Below are 16,277 nucleotides of genomic sequence, written 5' to 3'. Positions count from 1 at the left end.
CAAACTAAAATTTTTTTTTTATTTTTTGAAGTTTTATAGTCCACTGCTTGTATACATTTCAAAGAAAGGAGCTTTGGAAAAAGGCAAAAATAGCCCTCACATTTCCAGATTCCAGTTTTTTATTTTTGATCTTTTCAGAGTGCTACATGTTGTGAACGCTGGTTCATCCCTTGGTACATACGTACGTACAAAGCAACTTGGATCCAGTCTTCTAAACACTAAACTTAATGTTTCACTGCTGACTTCAGTATGACCACAGTTAACCAGGATTTTTAAAGCTTTTTAGAAAAGTCACGTTTCCTCAAGTAGGAAGATGCAACCAATAATTACACTGACAAATCAGAAAATGTTTTATCAGCTTTAGACCCGTCTTGGCAACACTATAATTTTGCATTGTTTAACAAATCTGTGTAGTAACTACACTTCATAAAAGCTAAACCAATGCATAGTCTTGCATATCTTTAGTTTTACAATCAGAAAAGCAAATAAGGGTATGGCTAACCTAAGATTAATCCTATCAACTGCTTAATTTCTACTGTATTTTACTTGGTTTTGCTAATATTAGGGAACACATTAATAAAAAAAAGAAGAAATCTATGAGATTCAATAGTGAATAAATAAGTGAACCTTTCTAGAAATTGCCTGAAGACCTGACTGATTTCATGGAGAATGACAGAATGTCTCTATGAGTTTCTTAAATTCTTGTGTTTTGATTTGCAAGGCATCCTTTAAAGGAGAAACATCATTGTGCATTGAAGTCTAAAAGGAATTTTTTTAAAAAGGTTGTAAATATTTCTTCTGTGGAGAAATACCGTCTCATAACTGCTTAGTGTTTATGTGGTTGTCTCTTATGTCGGAAGATTGATAAGTGCGTCACAAACCACTGGGAGATGCTTAAGTGAAGAGACCTTGCAACGACCTGAGCCTCCCACTTCTCAGAAGTCCCCCCCATCATCCCTTTGCATCTAAGGCGATGGGGAAGGGGGAAGAACAGAAAAAAAATCAGCCTAAGGTGAAAAAGAAGAAAAGCAAAACACAAAACAAGCACAACAGAAAGGGATATATGTTATGTAAACCTACTGATGTCAGGGCTTTGATTTCGATATGACATTTGTCTTTGCAAGTGAAGTTATCAGCTTACCTTTTACATGAATGAATGTAAATGTTACAGGCTTAAACCCTTACGTAAATGGGCACAGAGGTGCTCTGGGTTGCACTGGGAGATCAGGAGGGAGCCTTACAGCGCGGTGCTGGAGGCAGGATAGGAAAAGGCAGGGTATTTTGGCCCTTGTGTTTTTGAAGTAGGTTCAGCCTGACAGCAAAACTGCTAACATGGTGGTGGTTTGGAGTATTGCCAGTATGGGGGTTAGCAAGATAGTGTGCTACGAGCTCAACAACAAAAAAAAAAGTCTGTAAATGTAAATATTACTCTGATGGGTAATTTTCCTTTTCCCTGATGTTTTTGGACATGGAGGTCTGTTAATACCTGTATCATACATGCCTGAGCCTTAATATTGCATTATCTGTTGGTGGAGGAACTTTTAAAGTTTAGATATAATGAGGTCTAGTAATTTTAATTTTATACTAGCAACATAGTCAACCCTGTCGTTAGCATGTCAGGTGACACACTGAAATAATTCTTTGATATTTCCGGGTACTTTTTTTGTAAGGGGCCTCATGAAAGAATGCACTCAAGGACATAATTTTCACAAGTGTGATCGGCACATCCTGGAGGGGTGCAAACAACCTAGCAGCAGACACCAGTTGAGACCAAGATAAAAGCAACTAGGGACATCTGCACCTAGATAAGAGTCAGAACACCAGTTGAAACTGCTACATCTTGCAACACACTGTGAACAAATGTGTATAACTATTCCAGGAAATCTAATGCATATGTATATAACTGAGTGATATAGGCTTTGTCTGTTGTGACTTGTGGCATGCATGTTGGGTGGAACGATCGCCTGTTCATCCGGCGCCGTAATAAAGAATGCCTGCTTCTTAATACTGCATTGGTGTAAAGGAGTTTTATTCCCAATTTCGGTGACAGTTTTGGCACCCCAGATGGGACTCTGCTCCTGAACCTCGACGGATCCGTGGGATCGCAGGACCTCCAGCTGTCACCGAGGGATTCTCGGGGAGAGCCTCCAATCCCCGGACCAAAGAGCTCTAAGCAAGGCCCCTGAGAAGGTAAAGGCATTCTTTTCTTAAAGGATCTAAAGGAATATTAAAGGTAAAGGTTGCCTGCCTGTAAGGCATGGCAAAAGCCTTGCAGGGTTGGGCTATAAAAGTACCTAAGGGAAGGATTTGATCCTATTGGACAAAAATCCGTAGGACACCTGCATTTGGAATTTGGTATTTGGATTGGCAGAATTAAACCTTCGATAGAAGGGGTGGGTTAGAGTCGCACTGATAGTGGTATAATGGGTTTGAGTCCCCAAAATGTCTTGGTGAAAAAGGGTCTGGGTTTGAGTCCCGGCAGGGTATAGGAATTAAGTGCTTGCTGGCATGAGTGCCTCATGTACCAGTCAAAGGTCTGCCTGCGCAGGAAGGGTATGGGAAGGCTTGTTTGCATGCTATTACGGGACACCCCGAGTGCCAGCCGTAAGGGTAAGGGAAGGCTTGTTTGCACCTAGTGCCAGCCATATGGGTGGGGCTGTGTGTGATTGTGTGGTGTGTGTGATTTGAGTGTTTTGTGTTGGTTGATCGATCAAGGGGGTTGTTCTGTTGTGATATGCGAATTGGGAAGTCATAATTTAAAAAAAACAATCACCTTTGAAACATCGGAGGGATGTGGGCGGTGGCTCCCTCACAAGGAAGCAGTCAATTAAATATTGTAATCATTGGTGGCCAATGTATGGTTTGGAAAATCAAGGGAAATGGCCTATGAATTGAACTCTGAAATATAATGCTATATTGCTGTTTATGTTGTTTTGCAGAAGAGAAGGAAAGTGGAATGAAGTACTGTATGTGGATTTATTTTTTACCCTGGGAAACCATACGGAGTGGCAAAAAGGAATATAGAATAGTTATGCAGGACCCTGGTCATGAGTTTGGAAAAAGAGGGGAGGGGAAGGAATTTAAAATGATGTTGCTCCGCTTGTAGTATTGGGAAGAGGTGTTTGAAATGTGGATGGGAGGAGGAAGAGGATTCGGAACTGATGGTTGCTCCCTGGCAAAGGCTGGGGGAGGGTCCTGACGACGACGACGATGATGCTAGTAGTGTAAGCAGGACAAGAGAAAGCGGTTGAAGGTGAGCTGGTGAGGCTGGTGGCACGGCAGGATCAGGGGAGAATTGCTATGATCAGGGAAGATGATTTAATGGGGCAGAAGGATTTAGTCCAATGGCGGGAAGGACAACGGGACAACAAGGGGAAGCGGGGGAGGTTTTGCAAGCTCCTCTTCGGCAAGCAGTTGGAAATAATGGGCAAGTCACTGTTAAAGTGCTGTTTGTGATAATGGACTTAAGATCCTGGAAGGAAATGGCAGGTGTTTATAGGGAAGACCCAGAAAGGGTGACTAAGGTGTTTGAAACCATAATCAGGACACAAGATCCTAATTGGAATGATTTACAAGTAATATTAGATGCATTGTTAGATGATACTGAGAAGAAGATGGTGTTAAGTGCTGCCCAAAAACAGGTAGAAGGGGCACATGCTAATGGGGATTTGCAGGGGACAATAGATCAGAATTTTCCTTATGCCAATACAGGGTGGGATCCCAACCAACTGGGACCCTAGGGGCTTTTAGCAAGATATCAGAGATGGATACTATTTGGCATAAGGCACGCTATGCCAAAAGGAATCAATAGGTCCAAATTTTATGAGATTAAGCAAGAACCAGATGAATCCCCATCTGCCTTCATGGAGCAGTTAAAAGTCACTACCAAGAAATATACTAATCTGCATCCAGAAAAAACAGAAGAGGTTGTTCAATTGTCTTCTGTCTTTATGGGGCAATTGGCCCCAGATACAAGAAAGAAACTCCAAAATTGGCGGGCGCAAACTCAAGCGATTTGGGAAAGATGTTAGAGGTAGCATGGATGGTTTTTAGTAATAGGGAGAAAGAAAAAGAGGCATGACAGACTCGAAGGGAAAACTTGAGAGAGGGGAGGCTGATTGCTGCTTTAACAGGGGCTCCTGGAGGAGCCTTCAGGGGAATGGGAAGACCACCTCCTTTTGTGCAACCCCATCTTGCAGAAGATCAGTGTGCAATCTGTAAATAAAGGGGACATTGGAAAAAGGGAAGTCCTCAAGCTGGGAACCTGGATGCAGCCCTACAAACCATCACGCTAATGACATTGTATGATGAAGGGGACTATGGGAATCATCCCCAGCTGAACCCCTGGTTACATTAAAGCTGGGGGATGAGGAGGTGGAATTCTTAGTTGATATGGGAGCCACTTACTTCATGCTTAATACATGTAAGGGAAATTTCAGCCATGAAACTGTAAGTGTTGCTGGTGCTACAGGAAAATGAGAAAACCAGCCCTTTTTACAGCCCTTAAAATTTAAATTAGGTAAACAATGGGTAACTCACCACTTTTTATATATGCCTTAATGCTCAGTGCCCATGATGGGAAGAGATTTATTGAGCAAATTAGATGTGCAGATAACTTTTAAGAATGGAGAAGTGCAATTATTAACACCTGAATCAAAAGCTGTGGAAGCAAGAATTTTTATGTTACAGAACACACAAAGACCAGAGGAAGAAATTCCTGCAGAAGTAGAGGATGCAGTAACACCCTTGGTATGAGCTGATGGAATCCCAGGTCAGTCTAAATTGGCAGAACCAGTAAAAGTCATCTTAAAATCTGGAACAAAGTCGGTAGGGCAAAAACTGTACCCTATCAAGTGGGAGGCTAGGAAGGTGTTGGAAGGATTAATAATGCAATTTTTGGATTATGGATTATTGATGGAGTGTGAATCAAAATATAACACTCGGATATTGCCAGTAAAAAAACACAATGCAAGGAATATAGATTAGTTTACGACTTAAGAGCCATGAATCAAATTGTTCAAGATATTCACCCAGTAGTGGCTAATCCATATACCTTGCTGACAACCTTGAAGGAAAAGCATAAGTGGTTTACTGTGCTTGATCTCAGGGATGCCTTCTTCTGCATACCTCTAGACAAAGATAGCCAGCCGATATTTGCCTTTGAATGCGAAAGCCCCATCACTGGCCGCAAAACACAACTTACTTGGACGGTGCTGCCTCAAGGGTTTAAGAATAGTACTACAATATTTGGCAACCAGCTGGGAAAGGAGCTGGAATTATGGAAGAAGGAAAACCCAGAGGAAACAATACTGCAATATGTAGATAACATTTTGTTGGATGCAGAGACTCGGAGAGCATGTTTACAAATGATTATAAACTTGTTGAATTTCTTAGGACAAGGAGGATATAATGTATCAAAGAGTAAAGCTCAGGTGGGAAAAGAGACTGTGATTTATTTATGTTTTGAGACTTCACAAGGACAATGGAGACTGGGAGCCGACAGAAAAGAAGTGATCTGCCAGACTCCAGAACCAAGAACTGTACGAGAGCTGTGGGCATTTCTGGGTATGAGCAGGTGGTGCAGGCTGTGGATCCTCAGTTATGGACTATTGGTAAAAACCCTTTATGAAATCTTGAAGGAGTCAACAGAGAACCACCTGCTATGGACCCCTGAATGCCAAGTAGCTTTTAAAGACTTAAAAAAAGCTTAGATGTCAGCACCTGCATTTGGAATGCCCGATTTTTCTAAACCTTTTGAGTTATTTGTACATGAAAGACAATGTCTTGCTTTGGGCATGCTGACTCCGAGACTGGGAACCTGGAGAAGAGCTGTGGGATATTTCTTTAAACAATTGGATAATGTGAGTAAAGGATGGCCAGGATGTTTGTGTGCTGTAGCTGCAACTATTCTTCTAATCCAAGAAGCTAAAAAATTAACAATAGGACAAAGAATCACGGTGTATGTTCCGCATGTGGTGGTTTCTGTCTTAAAGCAAAAGGAGGGACATTGGTTGCCTCCAAGCCATATGCTCAAATATCAAGTTATCTTGTTGGAACAAGATGTTGTGGAACTTAAAATCACCACAGCAATCAACCCAGAAGTGTTTTTTGAATTCAGAATTAAGGGACTCCGAACCCTTGCACCATGATTGTCTGCAAATCATCAAACACGTATATTCCAGCAGACAGGATTTAAGTGATGAACCATTAACTAATCCTGATTTGGAGCTGTTTAGAGATGGTAGCAGCTTTGTACGAGGTGGGACACGGATGGCTGGATATGCAGTGGTTACAACTACACAGATAATAGAGGCTGGGGCCCTACTTGTCAATACATCAGTCCAGAAGATGGGACTAGTGGCATTAAGACAAGCCTTGAAGGTAGCTGAAGGCAAAAAGGTGAATGTATGGCCTGATTCAAAAGTATGTATTTGGGATAGTCCATGCACATGGGGCTATCTGGAAAGAAAGAGGGTTGTTGTCAGCTCAAGGATCACCTATTAAACACAAGGAAGAAATTCTCCAACTTCTACTGTATATTCAAAAACCTAAGGAAGTGGCAATAATGCATTGTAAAGCACATCAGTTCAGACAAACTGCAGTAAATGTGGGTAATTGATTGGCTGATAAACCTGCTAAAGAGGTGGCTGAACACGGCATCCTTGCATTGGTACCAGTAAAATAGGTGAAGCTCCCAAGTTTGAAACCTAACTATAGTAAAATAGACCAACAATTGGCATCATTGTTGAAAGCAACCACAGACAGAGAGGGTTGGTTGATAACTCCCACAGGACAAGTCGTTGTTACACCACAGGCAATGACTGAAATTGTAAAGAAGGGACGCAAGGAAACACACTGAGGTGGTGAGGCTATGATTTCTAGTCTTCAAAATTTGATTGTATGTGTGGGGATGACTGGAATAGTAAAGTCTGTAATAACAAAATACCCATTTCTTTAAAAAAATAATCCCATGAACAGGAAAAGACCACCCCCAGGGACCACTAGGAAAGGAAATTCCCCTGGAGATTATTGGCAAATTGATTTTTCTGAGTTACCAAACCAAAATGTTTATAGATATCTCCTGGTATTAATACCTTCTTGGGATGGCAGGAAGCTTTTCCCTGTCGCACCAACAAAGCTAGGGAAGTAACTAAGTTATTACTTATCATTATAATAATCTTAGAAACTTGTATATTAATACAATGTATTCCTATGATTAGAAACCTGTGTGAATCAAAATGCATAAAGTATTGAGATCACTCTAATGAGATAGATAAATCTCAAAAGGGGGGAACTGTTTTAAGGGGCCTCATGAAAGAATGCACTCAAGGACATAATTTTCACAAGTGTGATCGGCACATCCTGGAGGGGTGCAAACAACCTAGCAGCAGACACCAGCTGAGACCAAGATAAAAGCATAGGACATCTGCACCTAGATAAGAGTCAGAACACCAGTTGAAACCGCTACATCTTGCAGCACACTGTGAATGAATATGTATAACTATTCCAGGAAATCTAATGCATATGTATATAACTGAGCGATATAAGCTTTGTCTGTTGTGACTTGTGGCATGCATGTTGGGTGGAACGATCGCCCGTTCATCCGGCGCCGTAATAAAGAATGCCTGCTTCTTAATACTGCATTGGTGTAAAGGATTTTTATTCCAGATTGCGGTGACACTTTTAGTAAAGGATTATTCTAGATCCTCACTGCTCTGGTGAGGATCTGAGCTTTGTGATCTTCCAATTCCCTTTCAAATATTCACCCTTTTTCATGGTGAGTTTGTACCCGTTTGTTCTTGTGCCATCATGGTCCTTTAGTACAAGTAGTTCTTCTCCCTCCCTGGTGTTTACCCCTGATGTATTTATAAGTAACAGTTCCTCCCATCACAACCTTCATGCTTACTCTGCAAAGAAGATCAAATTCTTGTTCATATCAAGTGCTTTTTTAAAGCTGGAGTTATTTCACTTAAAAATAAAAAAGACCAGACTGTTGAATTGTTGATTTGCAGAAAACAGGAAGAGGAGATGTCAACTCAGGGAAGTTACTAAGGAGGACTTTCCTACTTTGGAAGAGAAACTTCTCTAAGCATTCTTAATATTCTTCCCTTTGGGCCATGTTTTTATTGCTAGGTTATTATTTAAGCACTGTGTCAGATAATTGACCATAGTAGAGGTGGTGGGTGGGTTTCCTTCCTGTTTGATACCAATGTTCCAAATTTGGTGATGAACAGCTGCACTTCAGAGTTCACTGAAGCACTAGGCATAGTGAGTGAGGACGCACTTGTGGATTATTAAAACTGAGATTGCTGATTGCTGTCATGCAATCATGTCCATGCAGCAGCTTAACAGGTGAACAAGTGGGACAGAGAGAGCCTTTCTGAGGAGCAAGGGAACAGCATGCACAGTCCTTGCCTGTATAACATGTATTACTGTTCAATTGGCTGCAGAAGAGTTAGGATTCTTTTGACCTATTTGTAAAGAAGTCAGCAGTGTCCAGTGCTAGAACATTTGACTTGTCAGAATGGCAATTGAATTGTTTGATGAGTAAAGTTTGACCATGAAAGAATACAGTCAATCAAGATTTGGGTTGGAAGGGAAGCAGTTTGGTTTCACAGGAGATTTTGATATGCTCTGATTGTTTTATTCAGTTTCAGAACATATCTCCCAAATTTGAATTATTCAACAAAAGGGAAGCTAGCCCCATTTCACTTTTTCCTTATGGCTATCTCTACAATATCTCACGTATTAATTGGAAAGTAATCAGATTAAGCTAACATGGCTGCATCAGAAACTGGTTTTAAAAAAACCCAAAACAACAAAAAAAGAAGTCCTCTGTACAAACTGTCAGAGTTGATTTTCATGAATGCACAAATTCCAGTGAATTTTTAACTCTGCTTAAACTCTGCTCTGCTCTTAGCTGTTCCAGTTGTTCCAGTGGTCCTGTATACTACCACAAAAGAGTCTCACTGTAGAGAGAGCAAATTACCATCATTAAATTTTCATCTGCATATGAAAGTGTGGAAGGAGAGAGACAGAGAGTGATTGGGGAATATATTGTACATTGCAAAATTGTAATTCTTTGCTTTTTTTAGCTTCAGGAATGGAGCTGTCTATCTGAAGAGGACTCTGCCCAAATATTTGTAGTCGCCAAGCTAGAGACTTTGAAAGGCTCTGGTGTTACAACGGCATCCTTTTCAGAATGGCTGAGAAGGCTCCACCAGGGATCAACAGAAAGTCTTCAAGGTCTACCCTTTCTCTGCCTCCAGAACCAGTGGAGATCATTAGGAGCAAAGCCTGCTCACGAAGAGTTAAAATAAATGTCGGTGGGCTCAACCATGAAGTGCTGTGGAGAACTTTGGACAGACTTCCAAGGACACGATTAGGAAAGCTCAGAGACTGCAATACTCATGAATCTCTACTAGAAGTATGTGATGACTATAATCTAAATGAAAATGAATATTTTTTTGATCGACACCCAGGGGCTTTCACTTCCATTTTGAATTTCTACAGGACAGGGAAACTACATATGATGGAAGAAATGTGTGCTCTTTCTTTTGGCCAGGAGCTTGATTACTGGGGGATTGATGAGATATATTTAGAATCTTGCTGCCAGGCAAGATACCATCAAAAGAAAGAACAGATGAATGAGGAGCTGAGGAGAGAGGCGGAGACAATGAGAGAGCGAGAAGGGGAAGAGTTTGATAATACCTGCTGCTCAGAAAAAAGGAAGAAGCTTTGGGACTTGCTGGAGAAACCAAACTCATCTGTGGCAGCAAAGGTAGGGTAAACAATATGCTTAACGCAAAGACAGTAGAAAATTATTTCATGACCCATGTATCTGACATGCATGAAGCAACAAATTTCACTAAAATATTTAGAGAAAAGAAGAACCTAAAAATCTACTTATCATAAAGTGAATACACCCAAATATGTCCTAAAACCCTCTGAAATCAGAAGGATTCCTGTTGGCTTCGGTTGGTTTTGGGCAACTGCTACATTTTACATTTGTTGTATATAACCAGAAACATCCATGTGGTTGTTAATGGAGTTCACATTAAACTCTTCGATGAAAATACAGCCAGAGAACTCTACCTGCTTTTCTCTTAAAAAAGCATTTGGTTATGAGAAACATACGTTTCAGTATTGCTACTTGTCCTATTACAGGCATTGTGTAGGTGTGGTATCAATGTCTCATAAGGTGTGCTGGATAGGTTATCAAAGAATAGCGTCAATAACTGCTGTCTGACATGGTTTTACATAGAGAAAGGTTTGCAGTATGTTTTCTCTTATACTATATTTTTGTGATCGAGAGTCAGTGTTCTGTGTAAAAGTATTAAAATATTAAAACATATATACACACACACATACACGTATATATTTGTATGTATGCATGTATATGTATATAAACAAATATATATTATACACATACATATATATGCACATAAACACACACACATATATATGTAAATTTTATATCTATTCAGGCAGAAATGAGGAAACATTCAGATGAAGCCTTGTTCCAGAACTGCTGTCTTCAAACAGGCAAACTGGCAAAAGACTCACTGATACAGTGGAGAAGTTGACCCTTGTTAGGGAAGCAAGACTCTACACACAGCTGTTGGTACTGCTATTTAAAATAAATATTTTCTTGCTTCTTGAGGAACTTCATTGTTCTATTTGTGATGTGAGGTACTATTTAGTTGAGGAAAATTGTGGATGCTTGTCCCTAGTTTGAACCACGCAGAGAGAAAATGTTCAGTGTCTATATGTTCATGTTAAGTTTAACTCTGGCTCTATTTTCTTCTGTTGTTCATTTGTTACTGGATGCAATGCCATTGGACTAAGGTAAGTATTAAAATACGATGGTGGAATGGACAAAAAACAGAATCCTGGCAAAGATTTTTCTTGCAATAGCAACTTCTTGCTTTGAGGTGCACTACACAATTATGTTTGTTTTTTTTTTAATTTTAGTTTTTCATTGTGAGATGCTTAACTGTTTAAGCAAGGACTTACTTTTGTAAAAGAATTAGTTATTATGCCAGAATATAAGGTTCATCACTGGAATAAAAGCTTATAGAAGAAAAAAGAAGGCATTCAGAACATTTCAGATAATGATATGAATACATTTTCTGCTTCTGAGATACATATTCTGGGCCATATGTTACTCTCCAGGAGAAGGAGCAGAGGGGAAACAGATGGGCTTGAGTTGTGCCAAAAAGGGTTCAGAGAGGCTGTGTTACACACGGCGATCCCCTGGTACAAGCTAGCATCCATCAGCCCCCCCAGCACGTTCGTGACACAGCTGCTACACAGCCTGCAGAAGTCAAGGACCAGCTTCTAACTCCTGCATGGCTTGAAACACCGCTGATGTAGTCTGCAACAGACCTCTCCCTCCCGGACGCAGGCGGGAGGAGCTCGTCCTGGAGCCACGTGTCTGGGACACACTGCGCATGAGCTGGGAGATCGCCCGGCCGTAGGCACTGCCTCAGTTACATCCCACACCGTACCTGGCAGACAGATTTGAGGGGAGAGAAAACCTGAGTGTGTGTTTGTGTAATCTTTTCTCATTTTCTTTTTTAACATAGAAAACAATGCTACTGCCTATAGGGCTTGAGACCCATGCTTAATTAGTGTTTTCCTAAGATTAGGTAGGAGTCAACACAGCAAGATGGACCAGATTAATATGATGAAACTAAAACACGGATTCTTAGGTTCTCTGCCTATGACTCAGATTAGCATTTGATCATTCTTTTGCTTGGCGGATAAATGCAGAAATATAGGACAGCTAAACTTGCATGAGTCCTTGCCATTGACCAAACTCTTCTCATGATTTGACAGGGCCCTGCCATGGATTTGCTTGAAAGGAGCTAGGCCAAGTCTGAAATTTTAAGAAATTCCCCCTTTAGCCACTCAGGCCAGATTTCTCCTCAGGTTTTGCAAATGAAAGTGGCCATTTCTTTAATTATTTGTTTTCTTTCTGTTTTCCTTTTCCCTCATCTCCTGGTTTCACTGAATGTTACAGTTCTATGCTTTCTTGCTAGGGAGTTTCAGATTGCACTTCTGTATGTGTTGCAATGGTTTTCATAATTTCAATTTCCTTCTGTCTAAATTAATGCCATTTGATGTGATTTCTCTGATTCTAGCAGCTGGAAGTCACATTACCTGCACTAGGTTTCTCTTTCTAGGGACCCTCAGTCTGTAAATATATATATATGAGCCAAAATTATAGTCAGATACACCCTTGGCATCTCCAAGGTGGCTGTAGAAATGTGGCTGAATGACATAAAGGAGTGCAAAAACTGCTGCAACACATTCAGACTTGGGGAACATAAGCAAGCAAGCAGAGCTGCATGTAAAACAAGGTATACTGGAATCAGCTGGATGTACTTACAAACAATCTGGAGCCATCACAGACTGTGTGAGGCTCTGTGGCAAAGTTTTGTTGGAATGTTTGGATAGCATCACTTTCAGATTTCTTGTCTTTTGTTCTGTTACATGGTAAGCTGCTAGTTTGTCCTGAAACAAGAGGCAGAACCATCTTCTTTCTTCGGTAGGAATGGAAAGAATGGTGGGATTTTGAGAGTGGAAAGTTGGGAGCCAAATGAGGAAGTCTTTCTGTGAAGCTTCAAATTCAAATATTTGCTTTCTTTTGAACTTCTATAGAAAGAGATGAAAAACCATGTCAATGTGCATAGCTATCCTACAAATGCCTGTTCTATCATTCAGATCCTGCGTAGCACCCAAGCAGTTGACAGGAACAGCTTGCTTTTTAATCCCTTTCACGTAAAAGATTAGGAATGTGAGATAAACACTCAGGTGTGGTTTTGGTACATGGCTATGTCTTACCACTTCTTGATTCTGCTAAGATGCCTTCTAGGTCTGATCCAAAGCTTATTGAATTAAGGGGGAGTCCCACTTTGGATTAGGCATCTCAGGACAAATCCTGCTCCTTCTGAGGTCAACGATGGTGTGCCATTGGCTTTACTTACAGCAAGGTGAGACACAACAAGGTGACAGTGTATGAACAGCAGGTATTTTACATGTTCTGTGACAATAAAGAGAGAGCAAAAAGTATGTGTGGCAAGAAATGAAATCTATGGTTAGCTAATACTATAGGTCAAATACTGTTGCACAATACAGGCACACTTTTCTATGTGAGGTTTTCTAATTTTAGCAAACGCAGGTGTGCACCTCATCTTGGTCACCAATTAATATCTTCTAGGCACAGCAGTTCTTGCTCAGTTCTCACCTCAGCAAAGCTCTCTGTGAATTCAGTAGAGATTTGAACTGAAGAATACAGGATTTGCCTCCATTTTCCCATGTTCTTATTCATAAACTTTTTAAGTAGGATAAAGTCAAAGACTTCCAAGAGTTTGTCCATTTCAGACATGCACAGTGATATGAAATGAGAAGCAGTGCTGGGAATTAGGAAGAATGGGTATTTTGTGTATTCTACATCCCAGAGAAGTCCCAAAGCCTGGTCCCCAAGCCAGAGAGTCTCACCAGAGTCTGACATTATTTGATTCTAGAGTAACATCTGAGGTTTTAGACCAGGCATTTAATTATACTTACTGTGTAACCAGTGTTATGTGAAAACTCCATTTGAAAAATAGTTATTTTTCCAAAGCATAGCGAAGCAAAACCAAAACAAAAATATAGTTTGAAACTTCATGGCAAAGAGGTCTGAAGCAGAATAGACCTTCTCCACAGTGGGGTCATGGTACATCCATTTTCCTCATGAAAAGTCTCATCTTGGAGTTTTTGGCTGGGAAGTAAAAAAAAAGTCATAATTTGTTCCTCTAATTACGGTTTCTGGACCTTCCTTAGAGCTTCCTTAGAGCAGTAGCATCTCTGACGAACAGTAGTATGAAAGTATGAAAGTCTTCAACAGACACCAGAATGAGCGTTGATTTCAGTGGATGTGAACTGACTGCAGGTAGATATGCTAGGTGCTTACAGGTCAGCACCTTGCTGAACTGGCTTGTTAAGAACGAACCTAGCTGAGCTGATGCCTTTTTATCTACATCTACGTAACGTTCTGTGCAGTGCACTTAAAATCAGAGAAGCCTTACTTTGGAATGACTGTGAATGAAATGAACCCATAAATTCAATGTTTCTTTCAAAGTGTTAATGCAGGAGCTCTTCCTTTCATTCTTGTTTATAGAATCCAAGAGCCTGGTTCTTTTCTCACACTTGTTTTATACTGATGAAACTATTTGGACTAAATCCTAAATAAATATGGAATGTTTCTAGTGCAGATGATCTAATATAAATATAGAGTGAATGAGGTCAGAAATAAGTGGAATATCTAGGAGAAATGGAGAGCCTATGTCTGCCTAGGTACTGACTCAATCAACTTTCATTTGCAAGAGTATTCTAAATACCTTACGGTAACATTATTAGTAAATATCACTCAGATTTACCATTTGGTGCTTTATATCACAGGTTGGCCCTTTGGATACAAATGGAGAGTAATTGCTTGAGATTGATTCTACAGGTCTCTCTTATGCAAGTCATTCTCACATGAATATTTCCTTAAAGCTCAGTGTGAATATTAACTGACCAAGTATAAAAGGTAGTATAAATAAGTTAAATTATTAAAAACATTACTAGTCAGTCACACTCTGTCCTTGATTTTTTGCATAAACCCTGTTGATGTACATACACAGAAGGGTAAAATATTGGCCTTTGTGGCTCTGCAGCACGGGGTTTACCTTCTTTAAAGTTATGTGAAACCTGGTGGGGTTGCAAGCGTTCTCTGTCAATTCTGTTTGTCTCACTGCATGGCTCATTTATTTTTATTTTATTTTGATGATTTCTTTTTTCTTTTTTTTTTTCTTTTTTTTTTTTTTGCTTTGCATTACTGACTGTAACATGAGTATTCCCCTTCTGTGGAAAGCACATTAATTTATCAGCTAACTAGTGGATTGTGGATTACAGAAGGCATAATTATCCCAAACCTGACTGGAAATCATGAGGAGTTTGTGTGCTGCATTCAGTAACTAATACCCTAGGTGAAAAAAATCCCTTTGGGAAAAAAAAGGAAGCATGAAAGAGTAAATTCAGTCCAATGATACGTATTTCGCTACCAGGTGCATTATGGGTAGGCTTGCTACAATGACTTGCCAAGAGAGGACACACCCATCATACGTTAGGGGCCCGATTCATATTTTCTGTAAGTCTGTTTTATGCATTAATTCACACTGACTCTCATGCCTATTTAGACTTTGTAGAGGAACTTAAAAGTGGTCTTGGAGTAAGTGCAAGTTAACAGAGTCATTATGCATGACTTCAGAAGACAGTTAAGTGTCATATAAGACATTTCAATATTCCTTTGCAGGCCTTATAAATTATCTCCTAGGTTGTCACACAGTGTTCACTCAGGGGTAAACCCTGATTAATGGTACACTACTGGTTCTTTTTGGGTCAAAGTTCACATCATATATGCTCAAAGGACTTCAGGAAAACTTTTAGCTGGTTGGTTGTATTGTGAAGAAGCTATCACATCTAGCAAGTGTCAACAGCTGAATGTTTGCACTAAGAATATGAATATGTTCAAGTGAGAGAAATACTTTTTCTTACGTTTACATCCTTTGTTATGTTATATAAACAAAACACTTTTCTTGCTTATGTCCTCTTCTCACTTTAGGTTTACTAAACACTCTGTGTTATCCTGTTTTTGTTAATGTTTTTCCATTCAAAAGCTTATATTCTACATGTTTTCCCATCTAACTGTAGACCAAGGATGAAGATGACAGAGAATTAAGACTGTCTTTTTTAAAGTGTGAGGAATGGCTTTTGTACTATTTTAATTCCCACAAGTTTTTGTATTGCATATAGTATACCTCAGAGCATGATAACATTCAGTGAAGATAAATTGTGTTTTCTAGCTGATGTGCGGGTTGAACTTCTGTTTGACCTCTGGTTTCAACTTGTTTGGGGGGGAATACTGTTACGAGCTTTTATCTGAATGTACTACCAGGAATGTTATAGTTTGCATTGTCACTCCCAATATTTTAAAGACAAATGGCTGCTGAAACTAAGTTACGGTAGAGAACAGAGGATGGACTCTGGTAATAAATATGTATCTTGATCTCACCATTGTTTCTGGCCAGGACACTTATTAGCACTCTTTGCTTTTAAGGTGAAGTTATTTTTTGTGCCAGACGATAAAGTCAGTCAATGTGACTTTAAGGCAAAGAGATTATATTTGATCCTAGTCATTCATATTTAATAACTAAAGTGTTTTAATGTCTTGAAAGATAAGTGAATAT

At 39.8% G+C, this 16,277-nt stretch overlaps 1 protein-coding gene across 2 annotated transcripts in view; it reads left to right on the top strand.

Annotated features, from left to right (window-relative positions):
• Positions 1–16,277, top strand: part of KCNB2 (potassium voltage-gated channel subfamily B member 2) — a 215,747-nt gene that overhangs the window by 13,999 nt on the left and 185,471 nt on the right. Inside the window, exons 1-2 of one of the 2 annotated variants that reach the window (XM_064442553.1) lie at positions 1,858–2,190; positions 9,096–9,781. In XM_064442553.1, coding sequence (XP_064298623.1) covers positions 9,203–9,781 — 579 coding nt within the window. In that variant the 5' untranslated portion in view covers positions 1,858–2,190; positions 9,096–9,202. Of the gene's footprint in view, positions 1–1,857; positions 2,191–9,095; positions 9,782–16,277 lie in introns of those variants that run through there. The other variant, XM_064442554.1, reaches the window with a different exon arrangement.

Source organism: Phalacrocorax carbo, chromosome 2, assembly GCF_963921805.1.
Source record: "Phalacrocorax carbo chromosome 2, bPhaCar2.1, whole genome shotgun sequence".
Taxonomy (NCBI): Eukaryota; Metazoa; Chordata; class Aves; order Suliformes; family Phalacrocoracidae; genus Phalacrocorax; species Phalacrocorax carbo.
This window is presented reverse-complemented; position numbering and strand designations above follow the sequence as displayed.